This window comes from Myotis myotis, unplaced genomic scaffold, assembly GCF_014108235.1.
Source record: "Myotis myotis isolate mMyoMyo1 unplaced genomic scaffold, mMyoMyo1.p scaffold_m19_p_6, whole genome shotgun sequence".
Lineage (NCBI taxonomy): Eukaryota > Metazoa > Chordata > Mammalia > Chiroptera > Vespertilionidae > Myotis > Myotis myotis.
In genome coordinates this window covers 54,300,710-54,327,274 of record NW_023416368.1, presented here as the reverse complement: position 1 = coordinate 54,327,274, position 26,565 = coordinate 54,300,710, and the positions used below count along the sequence as shown (strand labels likewise).

At 42.3% G+C, this 26,565-nt stretch overlaps 1 protein-coding gene across 3 annotated transcripts in view; it reads left to right on the top strand.

Moving 5' to 3' along the window:
* Nucleotides 1-26,565, top strand: part of NR3C2 (nuclear receptor subfamily 3 group C member 2) — a 293,715-nt gene that overhangs the window by 234,212 nt on the left and 32,938 nt on the right. For all 3 annotated transcript variants that reach the window (XM_036311917.1, XM_036311916.1, XM_036311918.1), the window contains 2 exons: nucleotides 5,931-6,281; nucleotides 7,491-7,635. In XM_036311917.1, the coding sequence (XP_036167810.1) occupies nucleotides 5,931-6,281; nucleotides 7,491-7,635 (496 nt within the window). The remainder of the gene's footprint in view (nucleotides 1-5,930; nucleotides 6,282-7,490; nucleotides 7,636-26,565) is intronic.

Here is a 26,565-nt window from a genome sequence, read left to right as displayed (position 1 = left end):
TCTGAATCACAACAAAAGCAAACCAGGGCATGGTGAGAATTAATACGAGCTGTACAGGGAAGTGTGAGCTCCCAGGAACATAAAACTTCTTCACCCTTCCATTGTCTGACTCTGAATATATTGTTAGTTCCACTGACTCACTACATATTATAGCTTTATAAACCCAATTACCTTCTTCTGTATTGATCCAACATCTCTGAGACTGGGATCTCTGGTACAGACCTTGTTACTCAACATTGCACTGCTCACAAAAGCAGGGCACTGTCTACACAGCGGGTAGACAGTAGTTATGTGCCTAAGTAATGGACAGATGTATCCTACAATAATAGCAGCAAAAGTATTTTTATTAAAGATATAAAGGTACCTATGAATATCTTTATATACACATTCATATTTAATATATGGAGATCCATTAATTTGGAATGTCTTTTCCCCCCTGTTTATGGAGGTTATGGTTGACAAATAAAAATGGATATATTTCAGGTGTATAACATATTATGACATAAGTATGCCTGTGTAATAATGACTACAATCAAGCTGATTTGTAACATCTTCATCACCTCACATAGTTTACCACTTTGTGTATGTGTGGTACGCAATGTCTTTTAAAGAAGTCAAAGGTTGGGTTTGCGTTGCCTGCGCATGTTTTCTATGCTAATAAAATCAATAATGCCTGTTAATTTGTTACATAACGTAGATTAAGAATATTTGGAGGTACTTTTTAAAATGCTCTATTTTCAAGTTTCTTAACCTCTCGAGGAGTATTTGTAAACAATGGCAGTGCCTTTTCAGTATTATCGATTGAGACATTAGTTATTTATTCCTGAATCAGTGTGCCCTGGACCCCCACCCCAGTTCTGTGGTGTGTGTGACCTTGAGAACCATAGATGCCCATTTGATATTAGTACAAATGAGAGAAGTGTTGCTGCAAAACCAAGTAAATTTGTAGAAAAATGACATTCCTTCCTCTGGTGTCATGACAAAAATACTTGGTTGTCTCCTGAACTCTCCCAGCATTCTGCCTCTGGCAATAGAAAGGCAAAGAGAAGTCCTCAAGTAAAGAGGACGTGGAAAGTAGGAACTCCGGATCTGGGTGAGGGGCTGTGAGAGAGAGAAGAAGGGGTGGATGCAGATAGCGGCCTGTGGGTTTAAGCCAGTGATTACACTTGGCCCATGAACAGAAAGATGCGTGTTTTCATATAACATCCATATATCTTCCTCATTATAATTACTGCCAACACTGAAAATGTCAAGACATGGCAGGAAGTATGTCTAAAATGACAGAATTCTTTCTCACTTTAACTTTTTCCTGTGAAATGTTGTGATTGAAAACATTCCATATCGGTGTTTTATTCTACTCCAGAAGAAAAAAAAAAAAAAATCTGTGCTGATTCCCTGCTTCTGAATCTAAAGGATCTTTAATTGCGCACACTTGAGAAAGTCATGATGGAAGGACCACAAGAACCCTGCTGGTCTCGTCATTTTACTGGGGAAGCAAGAAAATGTAGTTTCTAGTCAGCCACCTTTCTGCCACACCAGTAATTTGCCAAAAGGGTATGTACTGGGTCATATCAGCCTCAGCAGGTGGAGCAAAGCGAAAGGGAAGGGTTGTCATGCCACGTTCACGGCCTTTGTGCATCTAGAGATCCCCACTGGGAGCTTGCCACCATTTTTATAGGGTCCCACCAGAGGCTCACAGCTGGGTGCATTGCGCATGTCGGCAGGATAGGAAGCAGGGCCTCTCCACCCCACAGCTCCAGAGGAACAATTCTTGAGAAGTCAGTACAGTTCTGCCTCCCAGCAAGGCCGGGAGAAACTGGCTGTCAGGATGCTGCCAGTAATTAAGGATTTGGCCCCAGAGGGCAGCCACTACCCATGTGCTACTGACTATGGCATCCAGGTAGGAAAAGTGAGACTCCTCCAGGCGTACGTGGGACTGGGAGACATTTAGTCAGATTAATGCACGCCATACACGCACACTCGCGCAACTGTGGTTGGCAGTGGAGAAATAAAGTGTGGCTCTGGCCACGTGGGAGCTTGAGTGCCCAAGCCTATTAACTCCACACTTAAGGAAGGTGGCAGGTAGGGATAAGGCCCAAAACTTATGTTCACTCCTGCTTTGGATAATGGAAACCTGCTCATCAGGTATCTTTGGCTAAAGATTTTTCCAGTGTAATTAGCAAACTTCTCAATTATACAGTTGGATTTGAAGCTCCTGCTAACCTTAAAGTGTAAATAAATACAAATTAAACAAAGAGAAAGGATTAGCAGAGAGAGCGTGTGGTACAGAGGTTAAGTGTAGGCTCTGAGCCCAGGCTGTGGCCTTGGAGGGCGTATCTCTCTGTGCTCCAGTTTTCTTACCTGTAAAATGGAAATAATATACTTAATCACAGTTTTGAACTGTGCTGAACCCCTAAGTGCCCAGTACATTTAGTTTATTGTTATTTGAGTGATGTCATTTTAAGAGTAACAACTCTACTAGTACAAATGGATCAGTAGACACTTTGAAAAGGAAGAATAATAATTCAGAAATTGAATATCAAAATCTCAGAAACTTGCCTATGTTTCCTATATGGAAGTAAACAAATACTTAAAATTTGAAAATGAAATAAATTCTGTCAACAAACATTTATTGAGTACCCATAAGTATCATGAAGAATGTTGTAGGAATACATAAGACCTTATCAACTTCCGGGAGCTTTAATTCTAGAATACAGCAGGTGTTAGAAAAACAGCATAGAACGGTTAAGCATTTTAGGAAGGCTGCCTGGAGCAAGTATAATTAATATGTAACCTTACCTCCATGCTCTGAGAAAAGATACTGGATGAAGAATCTGCACACTGAGAGTACATATTGCCTTGAAGTATTTAAGTAAATACAGATTATTATTCAATTCCAAGTGCCCTATATATATTCATAAAACCACAGCATGAAATTAAATATGACTGACATGCTAAACAGAATGTTGATAATCTGCTCAGTAGGTTACATTCTAGGCCACAGTTTATAACACTAGAGGAAATGTTAAGGGTCTTTTTTCATGGTATTTCATTGCACTGACCTTAAATAGACCATGAGAATAAACACAGCATTATAGACCTAAGGCCTTAAACAAACGTGAATTTTATCATTAATTTGCAAGCAAATATCACTCTTAATAAAATTTGAGAATATCACCCAGAGCTATATCTAGTCAATCAAATTGTGGTTATTATCAGATGTAGTTTTGTACAAGGTGAGGACATTTTCATGAATGGGGACATTTTTAATATTTGCGAAATTATGGGAAAGAATGGAAGTAACATTGAAATACTATTTCAGATGTTAGTAACAACTTTCAACAGGCTTTTATTTTTCTCATCCATTTAGCTCGCTGTGAGATAGGAGAGGGCAGCCCTGCTGTCTCCATTTCTCATATGAGAATCAGTTGAGGCTTACGCAGGTGTATGTGGCACAGGGGCAGTTCCAAGTGTCTGGTTCCCGATGACCAGGATACGCTTTTAAGGATTTTCCCAAGCTCTTCCAGAGTCATCAGTTGGCCAGCATTTTGGATTATCTACATGTTTGGTTCTTTTCTTCTCCTCTGTTTTGCCTTTTCTTTTTTTCTTTTCTTTCTTTTTTTTTTTTTCCATTTAGCTGCTGTTTTTTCTTTTGTTCATTCTTCAGACACACCTTGGTTACCTCCTGTATGCTCAGTGCTATTGGACAATACTTTGTTGCAGCTTCCATTAGTATTCATGAGATTGACACATCTGTTTTTTATTCAAAATAATCAGATTTTTCTGCCTCAACTTTTTATAGGAGGAAACGGTCTATAAGAAATGAAATTATTTGAAATTATTAGAATTTTAAAGTTACTTTGCTGATTTTAAACTCCTTAAAATAGGAATTATAGCTTGTTCATCTTTTAAGCCCATTCCAATATTTAATGAATGTGTGGCCGGTACTTCTATTGTTGGATAGTGGCTTTTATCTGAATTGGTAAGTGTTTCTGTGGTGAATGTGGTAAATGTTAATGGCTGTAATTGTAAACACGAATGGTTACTATTAAAATCAAGTTCATTGGTGTGGCATAGTCCTACACAGTGTTACATTTATATCCTGTAAATTCCCCACATATGTTAAACTAAGTAGAAGTTGTCTGGGTCTTCAAGAATTTTAAAGCAAATTCTTTTAAAAAATGGAAAACCTTCCAATTGCAAATTGAGTTATTACCACATCTCTAAATTCTGGGCTTTCTCTTCTCTTTATCCATTCATTAATCTTCCCTATCTACTTACCCACCCTACCCACCTGCCATCCACCCATAACCCTCCTATCTGCCTGCCAATATCCCCTTCCACCTTCTCACACCTTCATTTCCATTATCTATTTTAACAATAATAACCTTGAAAGGAGTGTGAAAAAAAGACAGTTGCTAATAGAGTTAGCACTGTTTTTTTGGTTTTAATGAAGATGAGCACAGCCCTGACTGGTTTGGCTCAGTGGATAAAGCGTTGGCCTGTGGAATCAAGGGTCCCGGGTTCGATTCCTGTCAGGGGCATGTACCTTGGTTGCAAGCACATCCCCAGTGGAAGGTGTGCAGGAGGCAGCTGATCGATGTTTCTCTCTCATCGATGTTTCTAACTCTCTATCCCTCTCCCTTCCTCTCTGTAAAAAATCAATAAAATATATTTTTTAAAAAGATGAGCACAGTATTGATTGACCAAAATCTGACACTTTTAGGAGTAAGCAGGGCACTATTGATAATCATGCTGGGAAAACAGGCATAAACCAGGGCTGTTCTGGGTACATCAGAGCATATATATGGTCACTTGTTCTAAAAGTCTAAAGTGGGACTCATATAGTATTATGGTTTTTTTTAATTCTAGGCTATATGTTATGTGAATTCCTTACTTGTATTAAAAACAAAGAGTGGACAGACTTTTAAAGATTGTATTTTGTATGTATTGCTGTAACTTGCACCTGATTTTTTGTGTGGCATCAGTTCCTGTGCATTTACTCGTTAGCTGTCCATTTTGAAATCATCCAGATATTTAATTTCTTCCCCTTTGTTACGTTGATTTGGGGTTGATTGCTCTCCCACTCATCCTGTGGAAATCTGTGAATCACTTGCATTAGGTATAGCCTTTCCCAGGGTGCCAAAGGGGCTGTAGCAGAGGAGGAACACCCCATATTTGTGCTTCTGCGCCCACAATAGAGCTGGGGATGCTGGGCTGGCAGCATTTGCACAAAATAACCACTCTGCATAAGCAGGTGATTGTGCAGGGGCCACAACAGGGGGAGGAAGCAGCACCAAAGAAGCTCCTAGTCAGAGGGAGCAGGGACAGCACGAGGATAACAAGCTCAGTCAGGCCATCCTGGTGCTTGCTGGCAACTCTTCAGTGGATAAGAAGTGGGAATTACTGACGTATGGAAGGCTTAGCTGAGGCATATGTCATTTATTAACCCACGAAATGACTTTTTCCTCTGAACTTGTGTCTCTGTTTTACATACACTTGCTGTGCGATCTTAGGCAGATCTCATAACCCTTTTGGTCTCAGTTTCTTCATTATAAAATGAGACTAAGAATAGTGCCTATTTATAAAGTCATTAAATTGGTTCACTTATATAAAGCATTGGGACATGGTATTCCAAAAATATTTTAAAAGCTACTATTTCTGTTAGTATCGTAAGTCACCTATAGAGGAAAGGCATGTTGTAACCAATGAAGGGTGGGGCAAATGTAGGTTACAGTTGCCAGTACACAAAGCAGATCTTATTCTTGTATTATTATTTATTAAGGATCCCTTTATTTTCCACACGAATAATTGTAAACCTTCTTTTGTCCCACTCTATATAAATCAATGTTTGATTGTAATTTAACTCATATGGTGTATATCCCTATCGTCATTTTAATTTGCTCTCATCACTTATGATTTTTATACAGCCCGGAAGTCAAAGAAGTTGGGAAAGTTAAAAGGGATTCATGAGGAGCAGTCACAGCAGCAACAGCCCCCGCCACCACCCCCACCGCCCCAGAGCCCTGAGGAAGGGACGACCTACATCGCCCCCGCAAAAGAGCCCTCTGTCAACACGGCACTGGTCCCTCAGCTCTCCACAATCTCACGCGCACTCACACCCTCCCCTGGGATGATCCTAGAAAGCATCGAGCCCGAAATCGTGTATGCCGGCTACGACGGCTCCAAACCGGACACCGCCGAGAGCCTGCTCTCCACGCTGAACCGCCTCGCGGGCAAGCAGATGATTCAAGTCGTGAAGTGGGCAAAGGTAATTCCAGGTAGGCTTGCCTCTCCTTCCATGGTCTGTGTCCTGAACTGGACAGGGCAGGGCAACCTCTTTCACCACATCCAACTGAGTGATCAGAGTTGGCTTTCTCTTAAATCCCGGGAGCAAATTGTAAAATTATCAGATGAATCGAGTGCGTCGCGGAATTCTGGTTAGTGTGCTCACTTCTGCGGAGCAGTTAGAGTTGAAGGTTCTCTTGGTAACAGGTCACACATTTCCTGTGGATGACTGCGATGGCAATGTCATCCCAGAGAAATGGTCGTGAAAGCAGAACAGCCTGTTACTAGCAGCTTGTAACCAAGGCTGATCTAACCAGAGGCCAAGTACACCAAGACCTGTCTATTAAGTTGTAGGAGCCCCTAAAAATATGTCCTTTCAAAAAATAACATCTTAACCTCTAGCACCCTTTAAATTGTCCTTGAAATTCCTACTTTAGTCATTTTTTATGCCACAGGATTTTATGAATAAGATCCCCATTAATTTACAGAAACATCACTTAGAATTGCTACCATAACAGCCCAGTACAGTTACCCAAAGCAGTTTGTTAAAGGACCTGTGGCCAACCAACAGCCATAGGAATGCAGACTGGGGAAAGCTCGGTGACGGATTTTTTGAAGAGGAGCCTAATGTCACTGGGAATACAGGACCTGGGAAAAGGAACAAAAGAAGGGCTTGAGGCCCAGAAAGGAGCAGGGGACAGGTGCCAAGAGTGCTTATCCAACTTCAGAACTTTGTTGAAGTCCAGGGTTATCCCAGACTATGGGGAAGCAAGGAATAATGCTTGTTCAACCACTGCAAACTCATGAAGAGTAAAAGCTACATAATTGCAGATAACACAGTAGCTGATGTTATTAAATTACCCTATATGTTAATATTATTAACTGGGAGTAGGATAGAGATGTTTTACAGGTTAATACAGAGTCTTTCAGGCTAACCAAGGATTTTAGACCATCATCCAGCGAAACGCCCTGAATTCCCCAGTCTTATTGGCCCTGGCTATTCACCCTCATTGAGAATTTAGAGTGAATTGAAATGAGGCGTTAAACAGGGCCAAGCCCAGGGTGGGTACTCTGTAAATGACTGTGACATTGATAGGAATCTTAGGGGAAGGTGGCTGTTGGGAGGTTAACTTAAGAAGCTTCTTCCTGGAATGTACTCAAATGCTAAGTGTATTTCTGTGTTTAATTGTTCTGTTCTTCAGGATTTAAAAACTTGCCTCTTGAGGACCAAATCACCCTCATCCAGTATTCCTGGATGTGTCTATCCTCGTTCGCCTTGAGCTGGAGGTCGTACAAACACACGAACAGCCAATTTCTCTATTTTGCACCAGACCTGGTCTTTAATGAGTGAGTACCTGTTAATTAGCCTTCATAAAGCAGACTGCAGCGTTATTTCTTATGTCTTTATGATTTCTAAACAGATGTATGTTTGTGAAGGAATCCACTGCTGCTTGCAATTTTTAGGAGTTAAAAAAAGCTATCATTTGAGAATTTAAAAATTACTCTTTACCAAATCATCGTGCACATGCCTGCATATGTATAAATCAGAATATATAAATCTCACATAATTGTATGTGGGAATTGTCCCAAAAGAAAGATGATCCAGTTGGCTCCAAAAGCTTGACTGGTACAAAGCCACAATTAATAGAAAACAGCCGCTTTTGGTATCTACACTCAGACTGTCTAATTTCTAGGAAGTGTGAGTGTAGAAGCACCTACTTCTGTGCACATTCATGTAGTTCTTCTGTTAAGGCTGCACAGCTGCTTGGGGTGTTTTCATGACAATTTTATTTATTCTTCTTTGCAGTCATAGGAGAAGCCAAACTGTTAGTTTTGTGATGCACTTTCAAAGATTAAAAGAATTGCGGTTGGTTTTCCTTTGGCCGTGAATTCCTTCCTATGTTTTAAGTTTACATGTTAATGCTGTTTGTATTCCACATGCGCGCATTTCCTCTGTGTCTCTCCAGCAGTGCTTCTTTGTATTTGTTGGGTCAAGAGATACAGAAAATAAACTGGAACGTTGGAGTGATGAAGTGAACCACAGCCATATTCCAACAGATGGCTCTCCCTGGAGATATGAAAATAGGGGTGTTCAGTGGGGAAGGAAGCAGATGAAAAATAGATTGATGATCAAAGAAACAAAAGCAATGGAAGAGATTAAAAGTGGACACAGAGTGCCAAGATACTGAAATAGCACCAGCACTATTTACCTGGGAGGACTGGTTCACCCGAATACGGTGACCTGCAGGCAACAGTATCCCAAGATAAATCAGGAACGGCAGTTGTTGGCTCTCAAGGTGACCCTTCTCTTGGCAATTACAAAGAATAATTCTATTACTGCATAAATCTTCACCAAAAGCATGAAGTGCGGCCAAACAACTGACGTGCACATTTTAATTTACTTGTTGTCCTCAGTAATTAGTTGATATTACTAAATAATAAGCCTGTTTTAAAATATGGCTTATAAGCCAAAGAAAAACATAGTAAGGAGGGTATTTTCTTTAAAAAGAAGTGAGGGCAAGAGGCTGTTGGTGTCATCCAGTGTGTCTCCATTTCTTTTCAACAGGAGATTAAAGTGATCCATTTAATTTCATTTAGCACATACATTTTTGTCATAAAATATATGTAACAGAATTTTCCGTTTTAATTACTTTAAGTGTACAGTGCAGGGGTGCTAATTGCATTCACATTGCTGTACAGCCCTCCCCACTGTCCGTCTCCAGTCCTTTTTCATCTTCCTTAACAGAAACTCTGATCCCAGGGAGCAGTAACTCCACATTCCCCCCACCCAAAACCCTGATAACCGCTAGTCTGTGAATTTGCCTGTTCTAGGTATTGCATCAGACAAGGTGTGTCCTTTTGCTTCTGACTTATTTCACTTAGCACGTCTTCAGCGTTCACCCTTATTGGAGTATGTATCAGGATTTCATTTGACGGCTGAATATTACTGCATTGTATGTATATACAGTGGGTCCTCGTTGATAACAGGTTTTGCACTTGTGAATTGGCCTCTTTCTACCTTTATTTGTCAACCCTTGCAGCACTCTCAGGGCTGTTCGCAGGCCTGCACAGAGGCAGTGCGTTTCCGCGGCCCAGCCTGTGTGTTTCAGCTGAGACTGTGTCCCATGTCAGCCTTCATGTTGTAAACAAGTGTCCTTCTCATGGTCTACTTAGTGCCATAGGTTGGCACCATTGGGCTTTTTGTTGGTGATTTCCCTGTGAACGTGACTCCCAAGCATGTGCTGAAGTCTAGGGTTCCTGAGAGCAAGAGGCTGTAATGCGCCTTAAGGAGAAAATCTAGGCTCTAAATCAGCTTCTTTCTGTGCTGTTGGCCGTGAGTTCATGAAACAACAGTATGTGTCGCTAAGGTGTCTCTAACAGAGATACACATAAAACGGGAGTAGGTATAGGTCAGTTGATGAAAATGTTAGAGCCAGTGGCTCTTGAGAGCCTCATGCTGCCGTAGGAGGAGCAGTTCAGTGCTCGCTAATTCGGTCTTTGCTGCCACCTCCTAGAACATAAGACCTTATTTATTTTCACCAGATTGAGAGACTTACCCACATTTTGTTTACTCTTTCATCTGTTGATGGACATTTGGGTTGTTTTCCCCTCGGGCTACTGTGAATTTTGCTGCTATCCACATCGGCGTATAAGTATGTGTTTGAATCCCTGCTGTCATTTCTTCTGGGTATGTACCCATGAGTGGAACTGCTGGGTCACATAGCGATTCTAACTTTTGAGGAGCCACACAACTGTTTTTCACAGCAGTTGCACCTTTTCCCTTTTCTGGCAATGTAATGAGAGTAACAAGAGTTCCAAATTCACCACATCCCTGCCAGCACTTATTTTCTCTTTTGTTTTGTTTTTAAATAGCTATAGTAGGTGAGAAGTGTTGGGGAGAGTTTAAAATATACTCCATATATAACATCATATAGATTTAAAGTGTATAGCATGTTGATTTGATACATTTATATATCCTATATTTTAATAAAAGCCTAATATGCTAAGTGTCCAGTCGACCATTCAACCAATCAAAAGTGTAATATGCTAAGGCTGTTCAACCACTCACTATAACGTGCACTGACCACCAGGGGCCAGTCTACCAGTCAATCAGTCACTATGATGTGCACTGACCACCAGTGGGGGGCAGATGCTCCAACTGATAAGTTAGCTTGCTGCTGGGGTCCAACTGATCAGGACTGAGCGAAAACGGGCCAGACATGCCCTGGAGCCCTCCCGCAGTGGTCCCTCCCCGACTGGCCAACCTCCTGTGTCCCTCCCCAGCCCCGATCGTGCACCAGTGGGGTCCATTGGCCTGGCCTGCACCCTTTCACAATCCTGGACTCCTCGGGATGTCGGAGTGCTTGTTTTGGCCCGATACTGCAGGCCAACCTGAGGGACCCCACTGGTGCACAAATTCATGCACCAGGCCTCTAGTTGTAATATGATTGCCATTGTGCCTCTAGCACCTTTATCATGTCAGATAATCATCATTTCCTTATTTGTGGTGAGAACAAATAAAATCTGGTCTCTTAGCAAGTTTAATGGTTATAATACCATTGTCTGTATTCACTATACTGTGCATCAGATCTGTAGAACTTGTCTACTAGTTGAAAGTTTGTGCGTTTAAACAGCATCTCTCTTCCCCTACCCCTAACCCCTGACCAGACCACCATTTTACTCTGTTTTTGCAAGTTTGGCTTTTTAGGTTCCACAGACAAGTGATATCTTAGTGTGCTTGCTTTATCTGTCTGACATATGTCTTAGTAGGTATGAAGTGGCATCTCCTTGTGGTTTTGATTTGCATTTCCCTAATGTTGGGAACCTTTCATGTGCTTAATTAGCCATTTGTATGGCTTCTTTAGAGAAATGTCATTCAAGTCCTTTGCCCATTTTTTATCAGGTTGCTTGCCTTTTGTTCTTGAGTTGTAGGAGCTCTTTACATATTCTGGGTATTAAACCCTTATCAGATACGTGATTTGTAAATTTTTCCCATTCTGTGGGTTGTCTTTTCACTTTCTTGGTATAATATCTTTTAATGCACTTTTAAAATTGAAGTTTTTAATTTTAATGAAGTCCATTTTATCTTTTTTTTATCCTTTGTTGCCTATGTTGTCATCAATTAATTTTTAATTGTGTGCAAACATTCAACTTTACAGGTTCCAAACAAAGTGCGAAATTGTAAGAATCCTTCTTAACAAATGAAACTTAGGGTCAAGCACCTTATATTTGAAGCCTGGGAGAATTAATGTCAATAAAGAGTTTGGAAAATAAGGAATAATAAACCAAAAAAAGAAAAAGGAAAGGTCATGTAAGTTCTTTATGCATTTATCTGTTCTAGAAATAGTAATAGAGATAAAATGGAACCAACAACAAAAGTTGCATTCTAATGTTATAAGTAGTTTAAATGTTATGAAATCACATAATATTTGAATGAAAAGTTTGTCTCTTTTTCTGAAAACCATTGACCTCAACTTGAACCTAGACTTCTGTAAGCTTTCTCTCAACTAGAAAGAAAAGGGTGGAGCTGTGTCTTTTTCAAAGGACTGGGAAGGGGGAAGGCTACTCCCAGGAAACATTTGGGGATGGCATAAAGCCTTTTAGGCAAGTTGAGCTTGATGCGGTAGCTCTATTACAGGGTGCTATCACAGACCCTGTATTTTTTAGGGAAACTACTAAGTTACAGAGAATGTCCTGCAACTAAAGTCTGAATGTGGATGCATGCTTCATCCTGCATGTATTCAGTGTTCTAAGCAGCGGTTTTAGAATACTGGGGAAAAAATATATAATTCCTGTCTCATGGAACATAACAGTCTAGTAGGGAAAAAGAAATTATTTAAAGGATCCCAGAGTTATTATTGTGATAAGTATCGAAAGGAAAATTGCTTTGAGGGCAAGCAGTTCATGGGAGGTGTTGATCTAGTCAGGAAAGGTTTCCCTGGACTAAATTAGTGTCAATCAATCAGGTTAAGGAAGTATAAGAAGAGGAGAGCTGATTTAGGCTGAGGCACCAGCATGTGCATAGGCCCTGTGGCAGGGAGGGCCTGAATGAAAGACATTGTAATGATGGACATGGAGAGATGTGAACAGGTGTTGAAAGCCAAAAGCACCAGCAGTTGCCAGTGGTTGGATTCTGGTGGGGTTTGGAGGGGAGGAAGAAGTCAATGTCTAGGATGACTTCCAGGTCTGTGCCTTAAGTGCCATGTAGGATTTGGTTGGTGTGACTCCCTGGACTAGGGAACAAGGACAGAGGACCAGGGTTTAGAAGGGAAGAGTAAGGGAGGCCAGATTTGGACATGTGAGGGTTGAATAATCTTTGAAACTGTATCCAAGAGGAAATATTAAAGAGGCAGCTATTTATACAAATCAGAAAGTTAAAGAGAGGTCCAGGCCAAAGGTACAAATTTGAACATATTTTGCAGTAGAGTCTAAAGAAGGAATCCCACATCTCCCTGAGATTAAATGCCATTGTAGCCCCAGGGAGATGTGAACTGGAAGTCTGGAAGCACGCCCACTCATTGCCTGCCAGCACCTTGCACATTTGTCCCTGCTGAATATGCCCTCTGCTTTCCCCTGGCAGTGCCTGCACTGCTGCACCCTTCCACCAAAGTGCAGGAAGCGACCTGGCATTCTGGGCAGGGGAGTCACGCGTGCCATTCCGCAGAGCGTAGGACCCGCTGCTGTGGTCCTCTCCGCTCTCCACCAACCCTCTACTGTTGAGACCACCTCTCACCTGCAATGATGGCTCTTTTTTAGGTGTCTGTATCGCCCACCCACCCTTGTCTAGGTGGCACTTTCTCATTGAAGTCACAGACTCGGTCTCATCGTTTTTCATTTCCAGCACCTACACTGTCTAAGGCACAGTACGTAAGCTTTAAATATTTGCAGAATAAATGAATTATTGAACAAATGAACCAAATAGTCTGTTAATCAGTCTAGAAGGGGATTTCTAAATTATCCTTTCTCGTGATGAGGATGAAGTTTAGAGTAAAGAATTGTGACATGGGGTTTCATGAACGGAGGCACTGCTGTGTTTAAAACAGTGGACAGAACTTCAAAAGGCAGTCATTCTGCAACCTCCCCCTCCAGCTGTGCACCAGCAGTGTTGGACCTGGAGGAAAGGCAGGGAGTAGGGAATAATTAAGGAAAACGTTCTTTCTAACTTTTTATTAAACATTGGGGTGAAGATATGAGTTAGTCCTTTAAATTAGCATAGAACTTTTCTTATAAACTCAAAACTTTTCAAATATATATTAAATGATTAATTATTCCATTTTTACCTTAAAACAGCTTATCATATATTGTACCAGATCCCTGCAAGTATTCACCTTTCTTACCAATTCAATACACATATTTAAACTCCCATTTAAGCCTGTAATGAAATTTCTTTAGAATGTTTTTTATTAACTTCTGAAATGAAGGTTTGGTCTGCACTCTCTTTGGAGACTCAGCCAGTACTTCAGAATTAAAGTGCGGTTAAGAGCAGATTTGTATTGTCTCAAGTTGTAGCCCAATGAGAAATGTGTTTTGGGTGACCTTTCAGTGCTCCGTGGCTCTGAACCTTTCCTTGTTCTGCCTCACAGGTTGTTGGTAAAGTAGAGAAGGTGTAAGTCTTGGTGTCCCTTTCGGACCCTCCCTGCGAGCGCTCTGATGTGGCTGCAGGAGAGGAGGGGAAGTCAGCCCACACCATCCTCGGGACCAAGTGCTGACTCTGCGATGGTGGCACCATAGAAAAGCCACGTGAGACGCAGTCAGTCGTCTCAGGTCATGTTTCCTGGAGTGCGGTCCATCCCTGTTGGGTGCCCAGCACGGGCTCTCTGTGCTGTCGGAGCCCAGTCGTCCTCAGAGCTCCCCTGCACCCAGCTCTGCCCGCAGGACGGTGCCCTGAAGGCCCCTCTGTGTCTAGGGTCCCCCAGCTCCTGGTGGCCTGGCTCTTATGCAGGCTGCATGTTCCAAGGCTGTGTTGCATGGTTCAGGGGGGATCTGAGCGTCCTCGTGGGAGGCTAAGCGTGGTTGGAGGTCCACTGTGGCATGCTGTGCATTCCGTCCCGAGGCTGGGCATTGGTATTCCTGACATAGGGGCGACTTCTGTGCCTGGATTCCTCCTCCCGCAGAGCCAGAGCCAAGGTCAAGGCCAGAGTCAGGGCCAAGGTCAAGGTCAAGGCCAGAGTCAGGGCCAGGGCCAAGGTCAAGGTCAAGGCCAGAGGCAGGGCCAGGGTCAAGGCCAGAGTCAGGGCCAGTAACAGGTGAGGGACAGTAGTTCTGATGATAGGGACGAGGACGAGGGATGAAGTCTGGGCCAGCTTCCCCTTCACTGCCCCAGCCTCTCTTTCCCTCCTCTATTCCCTTTCTGCTTCGTTCCAGTAGGATTTATTACTTCCCATCAGCTCCCTGGGACCCTGCTCTCTGTTGTTTCTAGTCTCTGGCCTAATCCCTTTCCCTTCCCCTGTGTCACTTGCTCCCTCCTCCTCCAACTCCCCTCCTCCTCCTTCCCTCTTCCCTGTCACACACACCTCTTCTCCCATCACTGAGATGCCCCTTGTTGGATTTTTTTTTTACTTCTGGTTTACTACCAGGGGATAAACTTTAAAAGAAAACAAGTCCGTTCTGTACCTTATCTCTGCCTTGGACCCAATGAAAGCCCAGGCCCTGTACCAGCAGCTGGAGGGCCCGGGTCTGCAGCAGAAAGTGTGAGCATTTTGCTTGTTGGAAGGGAGTAGCAGCTCCCCTGAAGGGCACCTGTGCAGACTGACCCACCACCCACCGTGGCTCCCACTGCTGCCTGCTGCTTTGCCTGGCCAAGCAGATGGTGGAGTTTGAGAGTCCTGAATTAACAGAAACAGTGTCACTAGTAGGAAATGGCCCATTCTTACCTGCAAAGGGCAGAAGCATTGCAGAGTGGAATTCTCTTACACAGAGGTGGGGTGCAGAGGACACCTGTTACCTGAAGGAGGCCATGGTGGGCCCTGGGGAAGGTGCAGTGTGGCCTGAGGAGATCTGATAAGCTGCAAACTAGAAACAGTCATTCGCTCAGTGTGTATGGGGCCGAGGAGAGGTAGGTACAGTCCCCCCAAAACAAGAGCTATTTTCTTTTTTAAAAATTTTTAATTCTAGTTGACATTCAATATTATTTTAGTTTCAGGTGTACAGCATAGTGGTTAGACATTTACATCGCATACAAAGTGATTCCCCCAATAAGTCTAGTACCCGCCAGACACCACACAGTTATTACAGCATTATTACTGCCTGTAGTCCCTATGCCATTTACATCCCCATGACTATTTTGTAACCCCCCTTCTCCTCCCAATAGTATTTTATTCTTCAATGAACCTAGCGTAACGGTAAGAAGTAGAGTTGTAGTAAGTAGATACTTCCAGACATTTCCAGCAGAGGAATTGAGAGCAGGGACATTCTCAATGAATTGGGCACACTTCAAGGAAAGGTCCGGAAATGAGGGTGCCAGGGACAGGGAGTGTCCGTACCTGGGGAAGATAACCCTGAGGAGAGCGGGTTAGTTTAACACCAGAACCACAGGCAGACTTCCTAACTCATTTCCTGACCCGCTTGCTTTTTTGCCAACCCCTGCCTCTCATGCAGGACCTCTTGGGGGAGATGGGGACACATGTTATTCATTCAGTTGTTCATTCAACTAACTTGAGTCTACTAAGCACTGATCCAAGCACTGGGAATACCACAGTGACCGCAACGTGGAGCTCACGCCCCACGGAGGGTGGGTGCCCGGGACAGTGGGAAAGTGAAGGCAGCTTTGTGAAGAAATGCACGGCTGTGTCCCCAAGGCCCACGGCTTTAGGCAGCACGCCTTCATCCCTGTGGTGGCTGTATATACCTGCAAGAAAGTGGCATTTCCCATGGTGAGGTGGGGTGTGGATGTATTCTCTCAGAGGGCGAGCGAGGTATATAGCTACACCAACCTCCTGGTGCTCTAAAGCATCCAAGCTCATTCTTGACTCAGCCTTGGCATTTGGTGTTTGCTCTGTGCAGGAGGACGGCTTTTCTCACCAGCTTGCCTCAGCCCCAGATATTCCGTATCCATCAGCTTTTGCCTGGCCACCAGACCTGAGCAGGCCTCTCTGCCCGGTTCCTCCCCGTGGCATCAGGGCTTATTTCCTTTGTGGGGTAGGTCTCCTGCCCCCGTAATGTCCACTGGAGGCAGGGACAGGGGCAGGACCTGGCCTGTCTGGCTCACCTTTGCGTCACCAACACCTAGGATACCGTCTGGCATTAGTAAGTGCTTGACGAACTGATTAATTTCAGAATGCTGTTTTCAACATTATTTCCTGCTGCATAAACTCTGTGCTGGACAAATGAGCATTTCTCTTCCCTGGTCCTGTCCTCCCCCACTGTGTATTCTCTCCTCACGCTTCCTTTGCTGCTTCTCCATTCAAAGTCACGAGGGACTTTTCTCCCAAACTTTTTTTTTTTTAATATCAGTTGTTTGGTGCTTTATGTGTTTTATGTACATTTCACTCCCGATAGACCATAAACTCTGAGAGCACAGAAAGTATGCATTTAAATTTTTTCAGAATAGCCAGCAAAAGGCTTTCTACGCAATTGGCACTCAGAGACGACTTTCGCCTTGTTAATGAGGACTTTTCCTAGCGTGAGGGTCAGAAGCAAGTCCCTGCGGTGGGTTTACCCTACAATGTTTTTAGGGCTTAGCATGTGAACTTAATGAAAAGGATTCATTCTTTATGGAGTTGTTTTCAAGTTTCACTTCAGGAAGGCTGCTGTATGATAATATGTCTTGCGTTGTAGTGTACCTGAGAAATACCCTAAGTCATTAATGAAGCTGGTTAGTTGCCAGTAGAGTATGAAATTAAAGCAAAGCAAATAGGAAGGAGCAATCTAAACCATATATAACTGTATTGGAATAACAAGGGAGCTATTTTTCATTTTGAATAAAAGTCAAAACCAGTTTAAGATCATATGTTATCTTTAATGGCTTAGGGTGGCTAATATTAGCATATTTTTAATTTCAGTTAGCATGCTCAAGAACTTTGGTCTCCAGCTAAAATACTCTTCCCTTCCATACGAGATAAAAACCACAGGAGTGAATTTCTTTATTGAAAAATTGATAGAGAACATTGAATTCTGGTGCAGTGGTTGCGTTGCCAAAGTGGGCAGGTGAGGAATGGATTGATTGATTAATTACAGGACCAAGGAGGCTCCAGCTTCTCCCATTGACACTTGTCACAAGACAGGATGATGGCGTGGTTGGTGCCCTCCGGATTGAAGCAGGAGAACACGCTCGCATATGTCTTGATGTGTAAAGTGTGTTCTGAACCGGTGTCTTTAGACACTTCTAGAACCAGAACTGAGCCACATGGTTATCCATTTCCATTGTATCACAGCAGAACAATGATTTGGGTTTTATATCCCTCACTTCCAACCATGAACCCTAAGCTACTTTAATAGGACTGTGTGTTTGGAGGGCTCTGAAGAAGTCATTTAATTTCGGGGGGTTCTGGGATTGATACTTTTCTGAAAGCAACAGTGGATAAGGGCAAGAAACAAACTAAAAGAATGTCCTGTTGGGAGACCCTCAGCTTCCTTATTTACAGGCTCACTCTATGTCTGGTTCCTTTGAGCTACAGTTGGAGTGTTGTCCCAGCCAATGTACAAATTTACATTATGGCCCACATCTATGCCCCTCCTCCTTCAAATCGACAGTGCCTCAGTAGAATCCATGGAATTGATGGTTTATAAACTCCCAATTCCCTTTTGGTGCAGGTATGATACCCCTCTCTGTCTTAATTAACTCAGGCCACTGTCACAAAACACCACAGGTGAGGGGCCAGCACGGGCGGTTCTGGTGACGGCCTCTTCCCGGCCTGCAGACAGTGCCTCCTCAGTGTTCTCAAGGGCAGAAAGGAAAGGCTGTGGTGTCTCTGCTTCTCCTAAGACACTAATCCCATCATGGGCTCCACCCCACCGAGCGACCTCCCAAAGACCTCACCTCCTGATGTCATCACAGTGAGAGTAGGGGTTTCAGCATATAGATTTGGGGGGGATGCATACGTTCAGTTCATACCAATCTCCATTTACATGATCCTAGAGTTAAAGACTAGTCCATAGCCCAGTGGTTTAGAAGGGGGGTTGAGTGATGCGAGCTGACGCTGAAAGCTTGTGAAAGCTGTGCTCTGCGCTGTCTCCACTACGTTATCCTATTTACTCCTCCCAGCTCTGTGAGGCAGGAATTTATCATCCCTCTTTTAAATATGAGGAGGCAGCGGCTCCAAGCTTTGAACCCAGATGTCTCTCAGTCTAAAACTCAGAATTTTTCAACAGCATCAAGGCTGGTACATTGACTGTGGGACTTGGCTTTCAGCCGTTACACACAAAGGGGACCTTTGGAGCCAGTGGTCAGTTTCATTAAGTTGGAGCCTTCACTATCCAGTCCCACATCATCTTTCATGCATAGTGTGTCCAGTGTGTAAAGAACACAATTGGGAAGTAAAACGTTGTTAGAAAAATGGAAACTTTGGTTCAAAGTTTGAATTATTTCTCTAGATCTGTTTTCCTTCCTTCCCTATATGACGATATTTAAGAGCTTAATTGTTGAAGATCCAGGGCTCAGTTCCTAACTTTGCTGCTTACGAGCTTGATGTTGTCAAGTGAGTGAGTTAGAGTCACAAAACCTTCATTTTCCTTGCTTAGAATAACGACTAGATCAGCAGTTCGTACACATGTTGTTCTCAGGACCAATTTGTGCTCTTAAAATCATTGAGGACCCCGAAGAGTTTTTGTTTATATGTAATACTATTGGTATTTATCCGTATCAGAAGTTAAAACAGAATTTTTAAAATATTGATTACTTGATTCATTTTAAAATAACAGTAATCATCTCTTTCTTGTAGAGTGAGGCGATATCATCAGACATTGCATTTATTGCTTTAAAGTGTTACATCCCATTGTTTTAACATTGAGGTTACATGTTAAGGCTTTTATACGCTTTTCCAAGAGGAAGAAAAGTGACAACCCGAAGTTTCTCCTGTACTTCAATATGACCTTTTGTTCCCTTTCTCCCTCCCTCTCTTCTCTCCCTCCCTCCCTCCCTCCCTCCTTCCCTCTCAGAGCCAGTGTCTGACCAGGGACTGGGGGTCCTGTCTGCTCAAGCGATCTCAGGGACCTAACACTTTTGAACTGTTGGCCTTTAACACATTGCTTCTGGGTTATGGGCACACACCCCCAAAGACTCATTTACTTGTTGTTAAAGAGAGACTACATGGCCAGTGCCATCTGCTTACAGGAAGTTCAGAAGTTCACAGAATGAAAAATAGACGTTTACAAAATGTCAGCCATGCCCCTCGCTGCCTTGACTAGTAACCTGCAAGCGGGTGGAGAAGAGAAGGCGCTCAGGCTACCCTTGGACTACGCATTGTGCTCATGTCATTTCATGTGCGTGTGTAGCGTGTTTCTGTGCTGACGCTTTACGGGAAACAGGTGTCCCTGCTGGTGGAGTGGCCTGGTGGTGTGGTACTCATTCCACGCAGTCATGAATGATGTAGATGTTCAGAATGTCCTGAACAAAATCTGCTCTGTGACAGATGTTCAGAATCAGTAATAAGGACACGTGGCCAATCTCTAATAAATTAATCGAGTTGAACATCATAATTTTTTAAGGCAGATGATTTGTCAGCTTTCAGAGTGACTACAAAAGAAACTACCTTTCACCCAGAGTATGGTGCCCGGAGATGTTTCCTAGGACCCAGTTGATTAATGTCCAGCGTCTGTGATAACGGTCCCTAGAGGTTTAGCTATTTTCCTCTTCCGAAGCAAGACTTTCACGGTAGAAGAAGGAAACTGTTATCTTGCAAAGTGAGCACAATTGCTGTGCACCTTCCACACCCCCACCCTGGCACATTCACCCCCTGCTCCCGTCACCTCCGCGGGTGTGAGCCGTTGCTATGGAAGCACAGCTGCACCTTCATCAGAGTGAACGTCCTCCTTTATACCTGTGCCAGGCTGTGACTGCTAGAACAACGTCACTTTTGCATCAGGAGGAGTATGACTCCACAGGTGCAGCTTGATACAAATCTTGTATTGCACTAGGAAGAAGTGATTTGCTCTCACCCTTCACCCAAACAAGAGTCTATCAACACTTCTAATTTCAGCAGTTAACTTTCTTCACATTCTTGAAACTCACTAGTTATCAGGCAGGAATCTTACCTTTTATGGCTCCTTTTTACAATGAGGAAACGGTGGTCGTTTGTTAAAATTAGGCAATGTCTTTAAGTATGTATCCCAAATGTCCCTATTTAAAGCCACCGAAGGTTTTCTGTCTTCTATTGAACCACCTGTGGTCTGCATACCATGAAATTTCCAAAAATTAGTATTTAAGTCTACAGTCTACAAAAATGAGGCTTGAAGGTATTAAAAAACTCCATCTTCTTTGGTCTCCTTTCTATGTGCAGGGCGATTTTGGCCATAAATCTTAACAGTCGTAAGTGCTCGTCCGCTGTTAGGTGTTTTGACTGTAGTTGAACAGTGAAGAGTGCAGGCTCTGAGACCAGACTCAAAAGTCACTTTATTGAGTTAGGAACTACACCTGCTCGTCTGTCAAGGACTCATACAAACTTCCTTACCAAAGCCTACAATCAAAACATGAGGCTCGCTAGGTCTTAACATGTCCGGCGAACAAACAGGCCCGCCTCTGAGCCCGGGTAGGAGGGCCGCTGGTGCAGGCCCCTCCAGCAGGAACGGGGTGCAGTGGTGTTCAGGTAAACCCCTTTGCCAGAGACCCGCACTATCGGAGGAGATAGACAGTGAGCTAATCCTCTTTTTTAAATTTTCTGCAGGTTACTGTGTTCCTTACCTTATCCCAGAGTGAGAGATTTAGTCACATATCTTAGGGATAGGTGTTCCTTGCATGATACCATAGGTAGAGTCATGAAAATGTATTTAGAAATCACTTTTTTAATGAATTACATTGTCATTAGTCTGTGAAGTTCACAATTCAGTGACTACTAAGATTGACCCTTTAGTTAAGCCAGAACATCCTTGTATTGTGATTTACCAGCGAGACCCTCTCTCTCAAATCGGAGTTTTCACAGTGGGTCACGGCTGCCTGTTTTCTTTCCTCTACCAAAAACATGCGTCCTTGTACCCAAAAGAAACTGTGCTAAGCATGTAAGTATTTAAAAATCTAAGGTACAAAGCAATGTTTTACCAAAACCTTTATGGTAAAATACATTTATTTCCTGATTTCTAAGACGATCCATAGTCAGATATGGTTGCCATGTAACCAGGCCCCTTCTAGATTTTTAGATCGTCAAGTGTTATTTTGATCTGTGTAACATCCATTAAAGCCAGTGGAAATTGTGATGCTGTAGTCCAAGGGCGGTTCTATGAAAACATGTCCCTTCTGGAACATCAATTAAGGTGACAAACAAAACCCTGAATTGGCTGTTAACTATTACTAGGCTTGGCCATGTAAAATGGATGAGAATAGATGGGTGTCATGGAGACCATGGGACACCACTCTCTCTGACACAGGAGTCCAGTGAAGCAATGACCACAAACAACGTTCGCCAGTGATCCGGAGATTGAAGCTGCTGAGTTCTGCCGTGGCTGTAAATAAATGACGTAAATATTATAAAAATGAACAGACATCAACCACAACTAGGAAAATAGTACTCCTACAGCGATATCTTGTTTGTCGAGGATAAATCTAGTAAGAATATGAAAAAAATTAAAAACCATAAACTGGAATAATTTGAATGCTCAAATTGAGGTCATTTTTATTCTAATTAAGGTTTGGGGGGGGAGGGGGACCTGTTTCTGCATCTGTTTTTTAGGAAAATAACAAGGCTGAGACAGGGACCATCTGTTACACTGACCATATAACAAGATGTTAGATTTTCTCGGACATAATGATGTGGTTTGCAGTATCAGATGTGAGGAAGGGCTAGTCTTTTAGACCTGCCGTGATTATGTGTGTGCACCACACCACTCAAGCTATTTAACTCTCATTGACACTATCGCTGCATACACTCTAGCAATCACTCACACACACACACACACACACACACACACACACACACCCCTAGGGACAACTTATGGCAGTAATAGCATATTAGCAAACCTGTTCATAAAGGGGCCTCTTCTTGAGATCGCAGGGACTTCAAAAGTGAGCATAGCTGTGTGTTGGTTATATCTGTATTTGAAGAGCAACTCAGAGTCTGTGCAGTCACTGAATGTGCCTGTTCTCAGTAGCGACCAGGTGTTTATGAAGCACTCACATAATTGTGGACCGATGCATCGTAAAAAATCAGTCATAGACAGATACGTACCTTATATCTGGAAGGACACAGCCCTTCCAAGGGACGAGAGCTGCCTATTGTTTAAACACTTCACAGGGTTATTTTTGGAGTTCCTTACTACATAAAGTGATGTCTTACACACCTAAAGTAAAAGGTGTTTGGTACAATACTGCTAAAGGGCCTTCAGTTAAAATGTCATGGTACCATCGTGGGTGCCGGAAGTGAGTGTCAGGACCCTCTGTGCTCTGGCATCATCTCTAAACTCGGCCCATGTGAGATGGTGGCATCTGGGAAATGTGAATTTTCTGAAAGAGAAAGGATTGATAGAGAGTTCTTCTATTTTTCCTTCCCCCTTCGGGTACTAAAACTATAATAGACAGGCCTTTGGGGCACTGTTTCTGACTAAGTTTTTGAAATTATGGTTCATTAAAGGACTTTTACTCTTCCTGTTTTCAAAAAGCATTTAGTACCACTTGCCATAAAAGCATGGACACAGCAAGTCTAAATATCCATCAAGACACAAAAAGGCGAAAAAGACAAGTCATCAAAATAAAGGATAAAGGAGGTATTTTATATATTATAAAAGAAGAAGACTGAAAAGCCTGGACCCTAAGAGAAGTTACATAATTAAACACAAATCTTAGTTTTTTAATCCTTATCAAACAAAGGATAGGTGGGATCATGGGTTGCAGAAATTTTTTTTAATTTAAAAAATTTAATTGTACTTAAAATATCAATAAAATTTACCATCTTAACCATTTAACTATACCGTTCTGTAATGTTAAGTACATTCACATTGTTACATAAACAAGTCCCCTCCACCCCCTCTTCCAGCCCCCAGCAACCACCATTCTACTTTCTTTCTCTGAGTTTGACTACTAGGTACCTCATATAAGTGGAATCATACAGTATTTTTCTTTTTGCAACTGGCTTATTTCCCTTAGCAGCACGTCATTAAGGTTTAGCCACGTGGTAGCATGTGTCAGAATAGCTGTTAAATAATATCCCATTGAAGGCTTTTACCGCATTTTGTTTACCCATTTATTTGTTGATGGACACTCGCGTTGCTTTTGCCTTTTGGACATTGTGAATAGTGCTGTTGTGAACATGAGTGTGCAGATGTCTTAGAGTCCAGTCTTAGAGATTCTCTGCATAGAAGTCAGTTTGCATTCTCCCTGCCTAGGGCCACAGCTTGAGTTCCGGGAGGCGGTCAGGCTAGGCTGGATGCTTTGTGGGCTTATCAGATGTGGTATCTACTTATCAGTGTCTACCTGTCAGAGTAGAAGATGAATATGATTCCTGGACTGCATGTAGCCTGGCGCAGTCATTTCCCAGGTCAGCTGCCTCCAGATGGTCCTCCGGACAACTAGAGGACTAACCCTTTCAAATGTGCTTTTTGCTAGTGTCTTGGTAATCTAGTACTTGAATACTAACACACTAGCATGTTCCTGCAGACAGCGGTGGCCAATAGGTCCAATAGGCTGTTCTCCTAATCTGAAACCTGGCAACACTGTTAACATGTACTGATTGCACATACAGACGTTGTTCAGATTGTTTAGCTACTAAGTTAAAAAACGGCAGCTAGCATACAATTCATTTAAACTATGACTATCCTTCCCACTGTGATTTTAACGGGGGCTTTTTTTTCTAATTTCCTATCTTATGTGAATAAACTCCATTTCCAATTCTACATTCCCTCAAAAGCCGGGGGGTGTGGGGGGTGGGAGAGATGTTTTCTAACTCTTAAATTATTCACTTTGGTCCCAAATGAATTGGGTTTGGAGACACGAGATTATTTTAATGTATTATTTTAAAACTTTTTAAATGATCATATGATTGTAGTTTAGTGTAATGGATGTTCTAAGAGAGAGGACAGGATGAAGTTATAGCTATGAATAAAATTGGTGTTCTAATTGGAGAAAATGATAAGTTTACAAAACTACGGAAACATTTCTTTTTCTGAAGGGTTTCTCTAAAAATATTTTTAGAACTGTTTTTCTCAAAGGTTTTAACCAAGGTCTTTGGAATGGGACTGGGTCTCTACGCACATTTCGGTGGTTGTGTGTATTATTTATCCAAAAGCAGAAGTTATTCTGTTCCTGCAAATGAAACAATGTTTAGAAATGGATGATGTGCTCATGGTTCACAAGTAGAGACAGGTGGCTATCAGTTATTCAGGTCTGATGTTCACGTTAATGTAGGGATATTACCTAACTCGGTAATCTCCTTCAGCCTTTACATTAGTCCACTGTCCAAGGGTGACGTTTGCATTTACTTTCATCTTTTAGAAGCATTATACAAAACTCATCTCTTTCCCAAAGTAACCCATATTTTTTCACATTATTCTACTCAAAATGAGGTAAGATTATTAAATGAATAAAAGCATGTAGCAAAAAAAAGATGTCTGTGAGGTAATATTGCAAAATTAATATCAGTATCATGCCAAAAAGATTGTCCTTGATTCAGCTTCTTTGGATGTACATTTCTGTGCATTTAATCTAATTATACAGAAATGATGTGATGCAAAATGTGTTTTTGAGATGGCCTATTTTCTTGAAATTTCAAGCTATATTGAGTACACAGTACCCTTCATTTAGAGAACTCAATTTCATGCCGTACAAACAGCAATGGAATTTGAAAACACAAAATCTTACCACATAATGGGGACCAAAGGATAAACAATTGAGTGAATATAACAACAAAACATATGAGGGATCAAATATCTTTATAGCTGTAAAGAGATACTATGGAGAAAAGAGCTAAAAACTGTTGGGCTGATAGATGGAGAGGAAAAGGCACAAGGTTTTAATTTTTTAATTCTTTCACTATTGTTGACATATAATATGAGTTTCAGGTATACAACAAAGTGACTCAGCACTCATACGTCTTATGACGTGATCACCACAGTAAGTGCAGTAACCATCTGTCACCCTCCATGGTTATTACGATACTACTTACTGTGTTCCCTGTGCTGTCGTGACATCCCTGTGACTTATTTTATAACTGGACGTTTGTACTTCTTACTTCTCGCCCCCTTTCTTCCTGTTTCCTCACGCCTCTGGCAGCCACTACTTTGTTCGTATATGATTTCACTTATATGTGCAATCTAAAAAAACAAAACAAAATGAGACAGAAACAAACTCACAGATACAAAACCTGGGTTTGGATCCTGGTTGCATCCTGGACTTAAATGTTCTTATCATGACCTTGATGATGATCTTCACAAGGCATTGTGCGAGTTAGCAAGAAGAAAGGGAGATGTGGTGTGTGGTAGGCGTTCCATGAGGGGCAGCACTGAAGGCCACGGGAGTCCCTTGGCTACTTCCTCAAGACCGAGAGATGCTATTCACACTGAAGGGCAGAGCATGCATTCTTCAGGTGTGTGGTCACATTAGCGTTTACATCTGCTTTCAGGTAGCATCTGAGGCCTCTCTTTAATTAGCCTTCCATCTGTGTGTGGTGTTCAGTTACCACATCTGATAACAGAAACACGGACACAGAGGGGTTTAGTTCTCATGCTCTAAGCCAATCCCTCTCACCTTCCCAAAAATCAGCATTCTCTCTGGTGGTTCTCTCGATTCCCCATCCGCACATGGAAATATTAACAATAATAACACGATATTATTTTCCTGAAAAGTCATTTTAAGAATTTGATTCTGCCCTAACTGGTTTGGCTCACTGGATAGAGCATCAGCCTGCAGAATGAAGGGCCCCGGGTTCGATTCTGGTCAAAGGAACATGCCCAGGTTGCGGGCTCATCCCCAGTAGGGAGCATGCAGGAGGCAGCCAATCATTGATTCTCTCTCATCATTGATGTTTCTCTCTCTTGCTCCCTCTCCCTTCTTCTCTGAAATCAATAAAAATAAATTTTTTTTAAAAAAAGAATTTGATTCTTGGTTTATTTTATTCAAATGGTCATTGGTTGAATTTCGAGAAGCCTTTTATTCTCTCCATTATTAGCATACCTACAGCACTCTATAGTTTACAAACCTCT